The sequence below is a fragment of the Bos grunniens genome, chromosome 2 (genome assembly GCF_055505025.1).
Source record: "Bos grunniens cultivar Pamir isolate PY7600 chromosome 2, Bosgru_T2T1.0, whole genome shotgun sequence".
NCBI lineage: Eukaryota > Metazoa > Chordata > Mammalia > Artiodactyla > Bovidae > Bos > Bos grunniens.
In genome coordinates this window covers 106,526,531-106,543,579 of record NC_141166.1, presented here as the reverse complement: position 1 = coordinate 106,543,579, position 17,049 = coordinate 106,526,531, and the positions used below count along the sequence as shown (strand labels likewise).

Below are 17,049 nucleotides of genomic sequence, written 5' to 3'. Positions count from 1 at the left end.
TTTACTCACCAAACATCTATGATGCGTCTTAATATGTGTGAGGCATCACTCTAGATACTAGGGATACCCTGAGCAAAATAAAATGTCTTTCTTTCATGAAGCTTATGTTCTACCAGTGGAGAGAGACAATAAACGAAGCGAGTCATGTTGTATATGAGAAGGTGATAAGTACAGTGGAAGAATACAGAGCGAGAAGTACAACTGGGTAGGAAAGCAGTTTTAAATGTTGTAGTCAGAGAAAGTGATTTTGAGCAAAGATGTATGGGAGGTGAGGTTTAAAGCCATGTGGGCCCCTAGGGAGAGCATTGCAAATAGATGGGTAGAGAGTTCATATACCTTAAGGCATATGCCTTTAGTCTGGAGACTAAAGCACAATGAGTGAAGTGGAGAGAAGTGAAGGATTGAGGGAAGGAAGGTGAGTGTCAGGGCAGGTGGGTATGGATGGGATGGGGATGAGAGGCTGGCTCCTTCTGTAAAGCCCTTGGCTCTTGCTTTGAACCAGGTAGACTGGCAGCTGATGAAAAGAGAAATAACATGAACTCACTTAGCCATACGTTGGGAGGGCTAACCAAGTGGCAAAGTCATTAGAAATCATTGGTGGGTGGAAATGTTTAATTTGGACTCTTTCTTCAATCCCACTGATGACTTTGAATGCCTTAAATTTTTTTTTTTAATTTCAGCAAAAAGAAACTAAATTTATATTAGGAAAACAGTCTATTAAATTAGCGATTTGGGGGAGGGGATAAAAAAGAAAAAGAGGATTATTAGTGTCTTGGCTACTGCCAATATCCCTACATTGCTCTTGTCAATTTCCAGGGCTAGTGAGCTTCTTCAGATGCTTGTCATCAGGACAACTAGAATTCGTGCTGATTGGACTCAGGTTTTGCCTAATGGCGCTGCTAGAGCTTATGGACATATAGCAAGTTGTCTTTTTTTTTTTTAAGTTTTTCTGTCTCATTTTTCATCCTCTCTAGTCCTTAAAGCAAAGCTAGTAGATAATCTTCTCAGGTAGGGCTATTTCAAGTGTTAATATAAGCAGCTTAGGAGGATTTTCCCTTTTCCTCTAATACTTTTTAGACTGGTTTAAATTCTTTTTCTGATATAACCCATTCCAATTATGTATGTATTTTTCAGTTCATTCAGGCAGAGGCTTCCCTTACTTGAAGTCCAACCAGGAATGATATGAACCAATTATATAGCAAATTTAGTTTCATTTAATATGATATGTTTTCTGAATGTTGAGCTTTAAGAAAACGAAGATCATGGCATCTGGTCCCATCACTTCATGGGAAATAGATGGGGAAACAGTGGAAATAGTATAAGACTATTTTTCTGGGCTCCAAAATCACTGCAGATGGTGACTGCAGCCATGAAATTAAAAGATGCTTACTCCTTGGAAGGAAAGTTATGACCAACCTAGATAGCATATTCAAAAGCAGAGACATTACTTTGCCAACAAAGGTTCGTCTAGTCAAGGCTATGGTTTTTCTTGCGGTCATGTATGGATGTGAGAGTTGGACTGTGAAGAAGGCTGAGCGCTGAAGAATTGATGCTTTTGAACTGTGGTGTTGGAGAAGACTCCTGAGAGTCCCTTGGACTGCAAGGAGATCCATCCAGTCCATTCTGAAGGAGATCAACCCTGGGATTTCTTTGGAAGGAATGATGCTAAAGCTGAAACTCCAGTACTTTGGCCACCTCATGCAAAGAGTTGACTCATTGGAAAAGACTCTGATGCTGGGAGGGATTGGGGGAAAGAGGAGAAGGGGACGACAGAGGATGAGATGGCTGGATGGCATCACTGACTCGATGGACGTGAGTGTGAGTGAACTCCGGGAGTTGGTGATTGACAGGGAGGCCTGGCGTGCTGTGATTCATGGGGTCGCAAAGAGTCGGACACGACTGAGCGACTGATCTGATCTGATCTGATCTGAATATGATATGTTGCTTTCACGTGGGAGGCAATGGTCTAAGGAAGTACTAGATGTGCTCTGTTGGCATGATTTTGTTATTTTAAGTTACCAGCTATTCAGACAGATTCCAAGGGTGTCTATATATTTTTTAAAATTATCTTTATTCCTTTTTGCAATTACTGTTTGCCGTTGAGAAGTTTAAATAATTTATTTTGATGCAGTCAGTGGCATCATTGGATGGTTCTCACACTTTTCCTTTAATTCTATGGGAATATAATCTCAAACTGATTTCAGGAATGTATTGCAGTTATACTGTGCATCTGTCGAGGCAGATGCTCATTTTGAACTGAGATATTCTAGGACTAAATTTACTCCTGAAGGGGATTCAGTAACACGTTTTAAAAAACGTGTTAGGCCCCATCATCTGTTCTTAAAGCACATGCTAATTTGTAGATTTATATTTTCTGACCATGAAAGTAATTGCATGTACATTGTAGAAAAATTTTAGAATACAGTAATATCTGAATTAAAAATAAATATCAGCATTGGAGATAACCAGGTAAATTTATTATATTGTAAATTACATCTCTGTTTCATAAGTATAGATCTACAAATTAACATAATAACCTTTAATGGCACCTGAAATCTTATTAAATGAATATGCTGTCATTTAATGCTATGTGGCCATTTTGGGTTCAGTTCAGTTCAGTTGCTCAGTCGTGTCCGACTCTTTGTGACCCCATGAACTGCAGCACGTCAGGCCTCCCTGTCCATCACCAACTCCTGGAGTCCACCCAAACCCATGTCCATTGAGTCGGTGATGCCATCCAACCATCTTATCCTCTGTCGTCCCCTTCTCCTCCTGTCCTCAATCTTTCCCAGCATCAGGGTCTTTTCAAGTGAGTCAGCTCTTTGCATCAGGTAGCCAAAGTATTGGAGTTTCAGCTTCAACATCAGTCCTTCCAGTGAACACCCAGGACTGATATCCTTTAGGGTGGACTGGTTGGATCTCCTTGAAGTCCAGTGGACTCTCAAGAGTCTTCTCCAACACCACAGTTCAAAAGCATCAATTCTTCAGTGCTCAGCTTTCTTTATGGTCCAACTTTCGCATCTATACATGACCATTTGAAAAACCATAGCCTTGACTAGACAGACCTTTGTTGACAAAGTAATGTCTCTGCTTTTGAATATGCTGTCTAGATTGGTCATAACTTTCCTTCCAAGGAGTAAGCGTCTTTTCATTTCATGGCTGCAGTCACCATCTGCAGTGATTCTGGAGCCCAGAAAAATAAAGTCTTATACTGTTTCCACTGTTTCCCCATCTATTTGCCATGAAGTGATGGGACCGGATGCCATGATCTTGGTTTTCTGAATGTTGAGCTTTAAGCCAACTTTTTCACTCTCCTCTTTCACTTTCATCAAGAGGCTTTTGAGTTCCTCTTCACTTTCTGCCATAAGGGTGGTGTCATCTGCATATCTTAGGTTATTGATATTTCTCCTGGCAATCTTGATTCCAGCTTGTGCTTCATCCAGCCCAGCGTTTCTCATGATGTACTCTGCATATAAGTTAAATAAGCAGGGTGACAATATACAGCCATGACGTACTCCTTTTTGTATTTGGAACCAGTCTGTTGTTCCATGTCCAGTTCTAACTGTTGCTTCCTGACCTGCATATATGTTTCTCAAGAGGCAGGTCAGGTGGTCTGGTATTCCCATCTCTTTCAGAATTTTCCAGTTTATTGTGATCCACACAGTCAAAGGCTTTGGCATTTTGGGTTACTTTAACTTTTTCTATTGTAAATAATTCTGCCATAAATATCCAGTTATGTCTTTAAGATAATTCTTAGAAGTGAAAATATTGAGATAGTTTTGCAATTTATATTGTTTATCTCTAAAATTTTCTTGAGGCAGAAAGTAATTTTTTTAAAAAGATAAAAATTTCTTAGTTTTAGATGCTACTTACAGATATCCTGGAAATATTTTATTCTAAAAGGTAATTTTTTCTGTTATAAATACATTCTTTTTGATATATTCTTTAAAATTTTTATCCTATAATTATATTTCTGTTATTTAAGGTGAATTTTAAAACAAAATCACTTATTGTATAAAATGTTTTGATTCTGTGTGATGTTTCAAAATTTTGTTTGATTAAAACTTACTTTTCTGATTATAAAAGTGAAAACTGTTCCTTACAGAAAGGTCAGAAAGCAAAAATATAGAAAATTTTAAGTAATAGAATTCTACCTCACCTGCTGTGACAACCTAAGTGTATATGATCATAGTTTTGATATCACTCTTTACTTTTTTCTCCCATTAGGCACAGTGCCTTGAGATGCGCCAGAATTATTCAGGTGCTCTGGAGACTGTGAACGAGATAATCATGAATTTTCCAAGTTTCCTTCCTGCTTTTGTAAAGAAAATGAAACTACAGCTAGCTTTGCAGGACTGGGACCAGACGGTTGAGACAGCACAGAGGTTAAGTAAAACAAGATCTCACAAATATCTTTGGGTCTGGTTTTAATTTCAAGAAAAAAGAAAATCTATGTGTATTTTTTTCTTGTAAGATATTTTCAACTTGATTTTTTACAAATAATGTAGAATTGAAGAAAATCTTGACATTCCATTGTTTTTTAAGGACTGAATTTATTGATTTACATAAATATATATTAACACCTGAGTAGCTATTCTAAGACACTCTTAAGGTTCAGAAGGACAATAATTGCTGACCTCATGAAGCTTATATTCAAATGAGAAGAACCATGTAATAAGTAAGCAAATAAGAAATTCTGTAGGGTGCTAACAAAGTTATAAGCTCAGTGGAGAAAAAGTAAAGCTGGAAAGTGAAATAGGGAGTTGGGGGAAGGGCTTCTATTTTATCAGCTGATCAGTGAAGGCCTCTGAGAAGATGCCATTGACAGAGGGAGCAAGCATGCAGACATTCCAGAGAAGGTTGCAGACAGAGGGGAACGCAGGTGCAAAGTCCTTGAGGCAAGAGTCCGTGTCATATGGTTAAGGGTGGGAAGGAGCAAGGTGACTAGGCGGTAACCTCAGAACAGAGGGTGGGAAGGGGAAGGTGTGCCAGGCTGGGAAGGGTCTTGTTCATCATTGTAAAGAGTTTAGTTTTTCTTCTGAAGTCTGAGGGCCTTGGATGGTTCCCTCTCTCTTCTTCCCTCTCTGCTTTTCCTTCTTTCTCTCCCGCAGTCTCTTCTTTTTCTTCTTACTGTTAAGTTAATGAAACCAGGATTTTTATCCAGCAGGTATTCCATGATAGGAATTGTATTGGTTGTGTGCCATATTAGCGTATAACTTGTTGCTTATACTCAGTTTTTCCAATAAATTGTTGACGGATCCAGAGGCTTGGTTAGATTCACATTCAATACTTGTTTTTGTCTGACAGTTAATGAATAAGTATTGATGTGTTCTTCCATCGAACAGACATAATCTCTGCATGCCTCTTTTTTGTGTGATACTAGTAGCAATTCATGCTTAATACTTGGGTATTTGGTTTAGGATTATATTATTGAAGGCAATGGCACCCCACTCCAGTACTCTTGCCTGGAAAATCCCATGGATGGAGGAGCCTAGAAGGCTGCAGTCCATGGGGTTGCTGAGGGTCGGACACGACTGAGCAACTTCCCCTTTCATGCATTGCAGAAGGAAATGGCAACCCACTCCAGTGTTCTTGCCTGGAGAATCCCAGGGATGGGGGAACCTCGTGGGCTCCCGTCTATGGGGTCGCACAGAGTCGGACACAACTGAAGTGACTTAGCAGTAGAAGTAGCGGCAAGATTATATCTTTCCTTCTGCGTTTCTTAGTTAGAATACTCCTGTAAAGAAAAACTTCTGCTGGTTCGTTATCTAATGTTACAGTTCATATAGGAAAAATTGGATAAATGCTTGAGTCTTTGACCTTATTCCCAGGTTTCAGAAAGAAGTAAAAAAGGCCCCTTGCATACCTAGCATTCTCCAGTGGTGATTAAGGATTTGGGTTTGTTTGTTTATGTGATATGGATTAAACTTTGAGTGTTTCTAACCATTTTGGTTATTATAGTTGCTCAGGTTGACTTGTCTTTGGTCATTAGTAGCTTCTTCAAGTCCTTATGACATGATCCAAAAGTCTTTTGTAGTGTCCGTACTGTTGCATATGGCAAGATAAACCAGGGTTATTTTATATATTTACTGACCCATTATAGGTATCGGCCATTGTACAAGGCAATCTAACTCCTTTTACTGAGAAGTGGTATTTGGAGGCCACAGTTTGTACATAAATAAGTTTCTGATGTTTATACTTTTCGGATTTTTTTCCTAGGCACTGTTTGTGGGCTGGGTGTTGGAAGTATCTATATAATAATGTGCAATATATATATATGTATCTTGGGGCATTTAAAAAATGATAAACTGACTTGTTATATAGTATAGTTTCTCACAACTCAGTAGTATTTATCCAATGTCAAATGTGTACATTTGAGGCAGGGATTGCACTCTCTCCTCAAAATCACTCTCGCCTTATCTGCTTGGGCTCTGGGCTACCCAGTCTCCCAGCCATCTCTGCAGGTAGCTGTGGCCAGTGTGACAGCAAGCAGTATTTATACTCTCATCATTAGTCTATTGAATGTCCCCTCCCCTATCCTCAGGAATTTTGGCTATTGTCAATGTGAGGTTTTTTGTTTTGTTTTTTAAAAAAACAATCTGGTAGGATAAGAATGGTACCTTACTTTTGTTTTTACTTCCTTGTTTGTGTTGCAATTGAGCATTTTTTTTTAATGCTAAAAGCTGTTTTTTCCCCCTGTATATTCACTGTATATTCACTTTTTTTCTTATTAATGAAATCTATCCGTTCCTATACTTCTAATGGACTTTGACATCTTTTAAGAAGTTCTCCATCATGTTTCTTTTCTGATGATTTTCTTGGCCTTTTGCAATTGACTATCAGAATAGCTTGTTTAAAAAAAAATGCAAAAACCTTATAAGATGTTGGGTTGAATTGCATGAAACCTATAGATTATTGGGGAGAATTTCTTTAATCCCAAATTAGTAGTATCTTTAGGCAGCTACTGATGTGCAGCAAACAACCACACTTCTCAGGGCATGTGATAATATGTGCTCATTTCTTACTTTGGTGTGGATCATCTAGGGTCACTGACCCAGTCCAGATGTGGCTGGGGCTCCACTTCAAGTTTCATGTCCAGCTGAGAGGGCATGAAACCTCACTGCAGTTTGGACTCAGGTCAGCTCTAAGGGTCTTCTCTGGGCTCCAGCCAAATAGCACCAGCTTTTTAGAGGAAGCCCTTCTCCTTGTGATGGCAGAGATGCAGAGGACAAGCAGAAATATGCAATGCCTCTGAAACAGGGATGGCGCACTGCCATTCCTGTCCTGATCCTATTGGCCAAGAAACAGCTCCAAGTTGTAGTTGGGGGCAGTGAAGTACAAGCCAGGATTTGTAGGAGGAACTGCTCAGTTACATGGCAGAAAGCATGTATCAGGGAGAGTGAAAAGCTGCAGCTAATAACATAGCATGCCATGCATGATAAGAAACCTAATGTGTTACCCCGTTTGTTCAGTTCCATCAGTTCTTCAATGCTCAGCCTTCTTTATGGTCCAACTCTCACATTCATATATGACTACTGGAAAAACCATAGCTTTGACTATATGGACTTTTGTCAGCAAAGTAATGTCTCTCCTTTTTAATATGTTATCTAGGTTTGTCATAGCTTTTCTTCCAAGGAGTAAGCGTCTTTTAATTTCATGGCTGCAGTCACCATCTGCAGTGATTTTGGAGCCCAAGAAAAGAAAGTCTCACTGTTTCCATTGTTTCCCCATCTCTTTGCCATGAAGTGATGGGACGAGATGCCATGATCTTAGTTATGTGAATGTTGAGTTTTAAGCCAGCTTTTCACTCTTCTCTTTCACCTTCATCAAGAGCTCTTGAGTTCTTTGCTTTCTGCTGTAAGGGTGGTATCATCTGCATATCTGAGGTTATTGATATTTCTCCTGGCAATATTGATTCCAGCTTGTGCTTCATCCAGTCTGGCATTTTGCATGATGTACTCTGCATATAAGTTAAATAAGCAGGGTGACAATATACAGCCTTGACATATTCCTTTCCTAATTTAGAACCAGTTTGTTGTTCCATGTCTGGTTCTAACTGTTGCTTCTTGACCTGCATACAGGATTCTCAGGAGCATGTAAGGTGATCTGGTATTCCCATCTATTTGAAGAGTTTTCCACAGTTTGTTGTGATCTACACAGTTAAAGGCTTTAGCATAGTCAGTGAAGCAGAAGTAGATGTTCTTTTGGAATTCTCTTGCTTTTTCTATGATCCAACGGATGTTAGCAATTTGATCTCTGGTACCTCTGCCTTTTCTAAATCCAGCTTGAAAATCTGGAAGTTCTTGGTTCACATATTGTTGAAGCCTAGCTTGTATAATTTTGAGCATTACCTTGCTAGCATGTGAAATTGTGTGGTAGTTTGGACATTCTTCGGCATTGCCCTTCTTTGGGACTGGAATGAAAACTTGGAATTGGATTGGAGTGACCTTTTCCAGTGCTGTGGGCACTGCTGAGTTTTCCAGATTTGCTGGCATGTTGAGTACAGCACTTTCACAGCATAATTTTTTAGGATTTGAAATAGCTCGTCTGGAATTCCATTACCTCCACTAGCTTTGTTCATAGCAATGCTTCCTAAGGCCCACTTGACTTCACACTCCAAGATGTCTGGCTCTAGGTGAGTGATCACACCATTGTGGTTATCTGTGTCATTAAGATGTTTTTTTGCATAGCTCTACTGTGTATTCTTGCCACCTCTTCTAATATCTTTTGCTTCTGTTCGGTCCATACTGTTTCTGTCCTTTATTGTGCCCATCTTTGCATGAAATGTTCCTTTGGTATCTCTAATTTTCTTGACGAGGTCTCTAGTCTTTCCCATTCTATTGTTATCCTCTATTTCTTTGCATTGTTCACTTATTTCTTATCTCTCCTTGCTATTCTTTGGAACTCTGCATTCAAATGGGTATATCTTTCCTTTTTCTCTTTTGCCTTTTACTTTTCTTTCCTCAGCTATTTATAAGGCCTCTTCAGACAACCATTTTGCTTTCATAAACACATTAAGATAAAGATCCAGAGATTCTTTTGGTTTTAAATAATGAGATTGATAATTTTTATAAAGGAGATGTCATTTTGCTAATGAAAATTACTTACTTAAACCGTGGAGTAATCAGACCAGCAAACCAACCTTGCAAGTTATCAAATAATAATACATAATTTATTTCAACATTAACTGAAATTTTTTTTGCAGGTTGATGCTGCAAGATAATCAGAATTTGGAAGCACTGAGAATGCTGGCCCTTTACTATTTGTGTAGGGAGGGGGATATAGAGAAGGTAAGTTGTATTGTACTATATGACTTTCCTGTATTAAATATATGTTTAGTTACACACACATGCACATACTAAAGAGCCTTGAAGTGCTTTTAGAGTGTATATCATGGCAATTTTTAGTTGAGTCCTAGAAATATACCTTAACAAAGGTGGGTATCTTAAATCACCTAGTAAAGCAAAAGTATCATATAGTTAAAATTACCCTTGAAAGCTTTAAAAATTATTAATTACAGCAGATGCTGTTTTTATGTAAAAATCATGTGTCCTATGATATATGATTAATGTAACAAGTGGTACTGGTTATAGAAGAGAACATACAAAATATAATTCATAGTACTTTTACAATTTTATTGAGTTTGCGTAAGTTAAATGGGTTAGGATGAAATCCCATTGAACCTTATAAGGCACACGTTTCTCTGGTAATGAACACATTGACTATATATTTTGGTTTATGGGATGCCAAAATCCACTCTGAAATCAATAATATTATAACAGATAATAGATTTAGACTCTTACCTAGGGTTAAATGGGTTAATGTGATAGTACTTAGTAAGTACTTCAGTAAATACTAGAAGAATCTTAGTAGGAGCATATCTGGAGTAAATTTTCCAGGCATTGAAATTATTTTTCAATAATCTGATTTTTTTGGTCTCAAAAATATTTTAAATATAATCCAGGCTATGTAGGTAATCCAAGGACTGACCTCATATAATATTAATGTTTGTAAATAAGTTATCATTCATATCTCACATGTGTCATAAATTATTGGAGAGGGAGCTTGGCATGTATAGTTAACTGGATATTATAGGTGTCTTTGAATATTTGGATATCACCCAAAGGTTTCTATTCAGTAACAACTATTAAAGAAGCACATTTTATAATGCAATTTTTACTTATAATCATTGCACTTTTTATGGAAGGATCCTTTACCTTTTTGTACCATATGATTTCATTGGAAGAAGGGGAATTGATAAAAGCAAAGATTTTTTTAACATATAAATACTGATTTACTAATGTACATGTCATGTATTATGCTATTTTTATTCTTAATGTATTTTAAAATTATACTGAATACTTTTGTTTTAGGCTGCCACCCAGCTGGAAAACTTAGGAAATGCGTTGGATGCCGTGGAACCACAGAATGCTCAACTTTTTTATACGATCACAATAGCCTTCAGCAGAACTGTAAGAGTACAGCAAAGCTCTGTTATTCGTAGCTGGCAATATAAAATTAGTCACAAATGTTGAAGCACCAAAAAGCATATGGCCTAGAGTGAAAATACTTGAAAATTCATAGATGTGCCTATGAATATGTGATACATTCTTAAGGGAGGTAGTTCAGAGGAGATACAGTTTCCAGCTATAAAAGGCCATCATGGAGGGTTCATGGAGGAAGTGGCACTTGTGAATCCTTTAAGAATAGGGAAGTGCCTTCCAGACGAAGGAAATGGAAAGTGATTTATTTTAACCAGAGCATAGGATTTATGACTAAGGTTGTTCTTTCCTTTATGTTTTTAAAACTGTTTTTTAAATATTTTAAAATAAGTAATGGAATATTAGGGTTGAGGAAATGGTTTCTGTCTTACTTTTTGTAATAGTAAAGAAATTATTTTTATGACAAGCACCCATAAAGAGGTAATTGGAAATGGAATAGATAAATATAGCAGAATCTTAAAACCAATACAAGAAACGAGAGGATTGAAACTATGCTAGAAAAAAATAAGGAAAAGGGCAGACTGAGTAAAATAATTATTAAAATAAAGTTGAAAGAAAATAATTAAGTTTATTATTGTTAAATGACATGAATAAACTGAATTCTCTTAATTAAAAACAAAGGTTGTCAGATCATGTGAAATTTAGGGGAACTGCTCCCCATTACAGAAATTTGAGTTAGTGGGGAATATTAACATTTTTTTATTTACGTACTGCAGACATATGATTGTTACTAGTTTACAGCAAATCAAACAATTTAGTAAGTAACAACTCTTCAAAGTAATGATGTTCAAAAAGTATATACTTAATTCTGACAACATTGCCATTTCCTGAAATATTTTTGAAGGCGTTTTTTCAAGAAGATTATAAGGCGTGGTTCTCACTAGTGGCACACTTGTCTTTAGGGGTAAATCATATTCTTATCCTAGTTTTCAATGCAATAAAAGTTCAATAAAATATATACATCTCTCTATATTATGCTATATCTACACACACACATATGTAAATATATATAAAACCTTAAATAATGATTTTCTTCTCTAATTATAAGACAGTCATGAGACAGTTTAAAAAGCGAGTTATAAAAAATATGCTTGTGGAGTAGCATAGAAGCAATACATTTTTCAAGAGAGCTGTTTTTTAAAAGCACGACTCATTAGGATGTTTAAGTTCTGATAGGATATAAACTGTTGATGCACTATCTAGATAGTAAATACAGTAGATTTATTATTCTTCTAATTTTTTTCCTATATTTTTCATCTGTGAAATGCAAATTATTCATATGTACATTTAGAAAAAACAAATTCTTCCATCTTCGTAGACTTGTTTTAGTTTAACTTAATTTTTTTTTCTTTTTAGTGTGGACGTAGTCAACTCATTCTTCAGAAAACCCAAACATTACTAGAAAGAGCTTTTAATTTAAATCCTCAGCTGTCAGAATTTGCTACAGAGCTTGGATACCAAATGATTTTACACGGGAAAGTGAAAGAGGCCTTGAAGTGGTACAAGACCGCCATGACACTAGACGAGACCAGTGTCCCTGCTCTCGTTGGTATGGCAGCTGCATCTATGAGCGTTCCTCATACAGAGGCAAACAACGATTGGTTTTAACACCTGCCTTTAAAGAAGAAAAGACATATCTTGTAGTTTTCTAAAATTAAACAGTTCTCTACTATCTACAGCAGAAAAAAATCATGTACCTTTAAAAATAGAATTTTTGTTTCTTAGAAACTATCTGCAGGTAATAGATTTTTATGAGATAATTCCCATAAATTAAGAATTCCTTAGTAACTGATTTTATGTGGGTACAAAGCTACCCATTTCCTTTTACTCTTTTTCTTTTTTTAATCTAAAACTTTGTATTATGGCCAAAAAGAAAAAAACCTTGTTTAATATTGTTTGTGTTAACTTGAGATGTACATGCCTGAAATGATGTGGATTTTTCCCATTTTCATCTGTTTCCTTTTTAGGATTTATCCAGTGTCAATTAATAGAAGGGCAACTACAGGATGCAGATCAGCATCTAGAATTCCTTAGTGAAGTTCAGCAGTCTTTTGGAAAATCGGCGGTATAGTATTTTATTTTATCAGGGAAGATTGTAACTACTTATAAAATATGAAATTTTAAATGTTTAAAAATTTAACAATGGGATTAGAGGAGTAATGTACTAATTTTAATATGTAGTTACATTTATTAATTTTCCACATGATGTTAAAAATCCAAGTAAACTAATATTTAAGTTTGAACAAATAGTGCCTACAAATATCTCTTCATATACATTTGAAATCTAAGTAGAAATAAATGGCTTTATAACTGTATGGAGTAATTTATGAAAACTACTTATTTTCCAGGAATTAACCTATTTACATGCAGTTCTCGCTATGAGGAAAAATAAACGACAAGAAGAGGTTATTAATTTGTTAAATGATGTCCTGGACACTCATTTTTCACAGTTGGAGGACTTACCTCTTGGCATACAGTATTTTGAGAAGTTAAATCCTGATTTCTTGCTAGAAATTATTACAGAATATCTGAATTTCTGTCCAATGCAGGTGTGTATTTCTGGGACTTATTTTCAAAGATGCATTTACATGATGTTTTATAAAAGGTACTAATTATGTTCTACAGGTTAGACTATAAAATGAAAGTATTTGTATCTATATTAGTTGAAATAGTTTTTAATGAAAATATTTACAGTAATGATAACTATCAACTAATAAATGTTTTGGTTTACAAATGTTCATTTGTAATTCATAAAATCTTAAAATCTTGAATTTAAACTATTAAAAGTCATTTAATTTAGGCACCCACCTTATATTAGAATCTACTCCATAATATCCTCATTAAGTGTCCATCCCACCTTTGGATTCACTCAAAGATAAAGTTCTTATTTGTAACTATGATTATTAGACTGTATTTCCTGTGTTAAGTCAGATTTTGCTTTGTGTTAAAAAAACTCAGCTATTTACTGGTCCTCCTTTTGTTCTCTGCAGTGACATGGAGCAAGTCCAGTTACTTAGTGTATTCCTCATTCATAGAACAGACCTGCAGATGTTGGAAATTAATTTTCCTGTTTCTGAACAATTCCAGGTTTCCAACCATTTCTTTTTTTATGACATAGTTTGAGATCCGTGGTTGTGAGCCTGAGGATATTCTTGATTTTATCAGTGCCTGATTAAGCTCACTATTCCAAATATGGATTTGGCCTGAAAAACTTAGATCAGATTCTTTGCTTCCTAATTCTGGATATCCATCAGTTTCTTTTTTGTGAATCAAATTACATTATCGACCCCTGTAGATTTAACAGTTAACCAGAGTCCTTAGACCTGTTAATCACTGTAACTTTGGACATAAGTGTCAGATCAGATTAGTCGCTCAGTCGTGTACGACTCTTTGCGACCCCATGAATCGCAGCACGCCAGGCCTCCCTGTCCAACACCAACTCCCGGAGTTCACTCAGACTCACATCCATCGAGTCAGTGATGCCATCCAGCCATCTCATCCTCTGTCTTCCCCTTCTCCTCCTGCCCCCAATCCTTCCCAGCATCAGAGTCTTTTCCAATAAGTCAATTCTTCACATGAGGTGGCCAAAGAACTGGAGTTTCAGCTTTAGCATCATTCCTTCCAAAGAACACCCAGGACTGATCTCCTTCAGAATGGACTGGTTGGATCTCCTTGCAATCCAAGGGACTCTCAAGAGTCTTCTCCAACACCACAGTTCAAAAGCATCAATTCTTCGGCACTCAGCCTTCTTCACAGTCCATCTCTCACATCCATACATGACCACAGGAAAAACCATAGCCTTGACTAGACGAACCTTTGTTGGCAAAGTAATGTCTCTGCTTTTGAATATGCTATCTAGGTTGGTCATAACTTTCCTTCCAAGGAGTAAGCATCTTTTAATTTCATGGCTGCAGTCACCATCTGCAGTGATTTTGGAGCCCCAAAAAATAAAGTCTGACACTGTTTCCCCATCTATTTCCCATGACGTGATGGGACCGGATGCCATGATCTTCGTTTTCTGAATGTTGAGCTTTAAGTCAACTTTTTCACTCTCTACTTTCACTTTCATAAAGAGGCTTTTTAGTTCCTCTTCACTTTCTGCCATAAGGGTGGTGTCATCTGCATATCTGAGGTTATTGATATTTCTCCCGGCAATCTTGATTCCAGCTAGTGTTTCTTCCAGTCCAGCGTTTCTCATGATGTACTCTGCATATAAGTTAAATAAACAGGGTGACAATATACAGCCTTGAAGTACTCCTTTTTGTATTTGGAACCAGTCTGTTGTTCCATGTCCAGTTCTAACTGTTGCTTCCTGACCTGCATACAAATTTCTCAAGAGGCAGGTCAGGTGGTCTGCTTTTCCCATCTCTTGAAGAATTTTCCACAGTTTATTGTGATCCACACAGTCAAAGGCTTTGGCATAGTCAAGAAAGCAGAAATAGATGTTTTTCTGGAACTCTCTTGCTTTTTCCATGATCCACAGATGTTGGCAATTTGATCTCTGGTTCCTCTGCCTTTTCTAAAACCAGCTTGAACATCAGGAAGTTCATGGTTCACATATTGCTGAAGCCTGGCTTGGAGAATTTTAAGCATTACTTTACTAGCGTGTGAGATGAGTGCAATTGTGCGGTAGTTTGAGCATTCTTTGGCATTGCCTTTCTTTGGGATTGGAATGAAAACTGACCTTTTCCAGTCCTGTGGCCACTGCTGAGTTTTCCAAATTTGCTGGCATATTGAGTGCAGCACTTTCACAGCATCATCTTTTAGGGTTTGAAATAGCTCTACTGGAATTCCATCACCTCCACTCACTTTGTTCGTAGTGATGCTTTCTAAGGCCCACTTGATGTCACATTGAGGATGTCTGGCTCTAGGTGAGTGATCACACCATCGTGATTATCTGGATCGTGAAGATCTTTTTTGTACAGTTCTTCTGTGTATTCTTGCCATCTCTTCTTAATATCTTCTACTTCTGTTAGGTCCATACCATTTCTGTCCTTTATCGAGCCCATCTTTGCATGAAATGTTCCTTTGGTATCTCTGATTTTCTTGAAGAGATCTCTAGTCTTTCCCATTCTGTTGTTTTCCTCTATTTCTTTGCATTGATCGCTGAAGTAGGCTTTCTTATCTCTTCTTGCTATTCTTTGGAACTCTGCATTCAGACGTTTATATCTTTCCTTTTCTCCTTTGCTTTTTGCTTCTCTTCTTTTCACAGCTATTTGTAAGGCCTCCCCAGACAGCCATTTTGCTTTTTTGCATTTCTTTTCTATGGGAATGGTCTTGATCCCTGTCTCCTGTACAATGTCACGAACCTCATTCCATAGTTCATCAGCACTCTATCAGATCTAGGCCCTTAAATCTATTTTTCACTTCCACTGTATAATCATAAGGGATTTGATTTAGGTCATACCTGAATGGTCTAGTGGTTTTCCCTACTTTCTTCAATTTAAGTCTGAATTTGGCAATAAGGAGTTCATGGTCTGAGCCACAGTCATCTCCTGGTCTTGTTTTTGCTGACTGTATAGAGCTTCTCCATCTTTGGCTGCAAAGAATATAATCAATCTGATTTCGGTGTTGACCATCTGGTGATGTCCATGTATAGAGTGTTCTCTTGTGTTGTTGGAAGAGGGTGTTTGTTATGACCAGTGCATTTTCTTGGCAAAACTCTATTAGTCTTTGCCCTGCTTCATTCCGTATTCCAAGGCCAAATTTGCCTGTTACTCCAGGTGTTTCTTGACTTCCTACTTTTGCATTCCAGTCCCCCATAATGAAAAGGACATCTTTTTTTGGGTGTTAGTTCTAAAAGGTCTTGTAGGTCTTCATAGAACCGTTCAACTTCAGCTTCTTCAGCGTTACTTGTTGGGGCATAGACTTGGATTACTGTGATATTGAATGGTTTGCCTTGGAAATGAACAGAGATCATTCTGTCATTTTTGAGATTGCATCTAAGTACTGCATTTCGGACTCTTTTGTTGACCATGATGGCTACTCCATTTCTTCTGAGGGATTCCTGCCCGCAGTAGTAGATATAATGGTCATCTGAGTTAAATTCACCCATTCCAGTCCATTTCAGTTCGCTACATTTGTCCCTATGAAATTTTATCTCCTCATACTTATCCCATAATTTCAGATTATTCTATCTTTTGGGGTCCTAACTGTCATCTGTTTTATATGGATCTTTGTTGCCTCTTGAGAAACCTATATGCAGGTCAGGAAGCAACAGTTAGAACTGGACATGGAACAACAGACTGGTTCCAAATAGGAAAAGGAGTACATCAAGGCTGTATATTGTCACCCTGCTTATTTAACTTCTATGCAGAGTACATCATGAGAAATGCTGGGCTGGAGGAAGCACAAGCTGGAATCAAGATTGCCAGGAGAAATATCAATAACCTCATATATGCAGATGACACCACCCTTATGGCAGAAAGTGAAGAGCAACTAAAGAGCTTCTTGATGAAAGTGAAAGAGGAGAGTTAAAAAGCTGGCTTAAAGCTCAACATTCAGAAAACGAAGATCATGGCATCCGGTCCCATCACGTCATGGGAAA

General features: G+C 37.2%; 1 protein-coding gene across 6 annotated transcripts in view; it reads left to right on the top strand.

The window, feature by feature from the left end:
- TTC21B (tetratricopeptide repeat domain 21B) overlaps positions 1-17,049 on the top strand; it is a 105,094-nt gene that overhangs the window by 12,491 nt on the left and 75,554 nt on the right. For all 6 annotated transcript variants that reach the window (XR_015152743.1, XR_015152719.1, XM_086370689.1 and 3 more), the window contains exons 6-11: positions 4,228-4,385; positions 9,206-9,290; positions 10,374-10,472; positions 11,859-12,051; positions 12,470-12,567; positions 12,851-13,051. Coding sequence is in view for 4 of the 6 variants with exons in the window: in XM_086370689.1 (XP_086226815.1) it covers positions 4,228-4,385; positions 9,206-9,290; positions 10,374-10,472; positions 11,859-12,051; positions 12,470-12,567; positions 12,851-13,051 (834 nt within the window). In the remaining 2 variants the exon portion in view is untranslated. The remainder of the gene's footprint in view (positions 1-4,227; positions 4,386-9,205; positions 9,291-10,373; positions 10,473-11,858; positions 12,052-12,469; positions 12,568-12,850; positions 13,052-17,049) is intronic.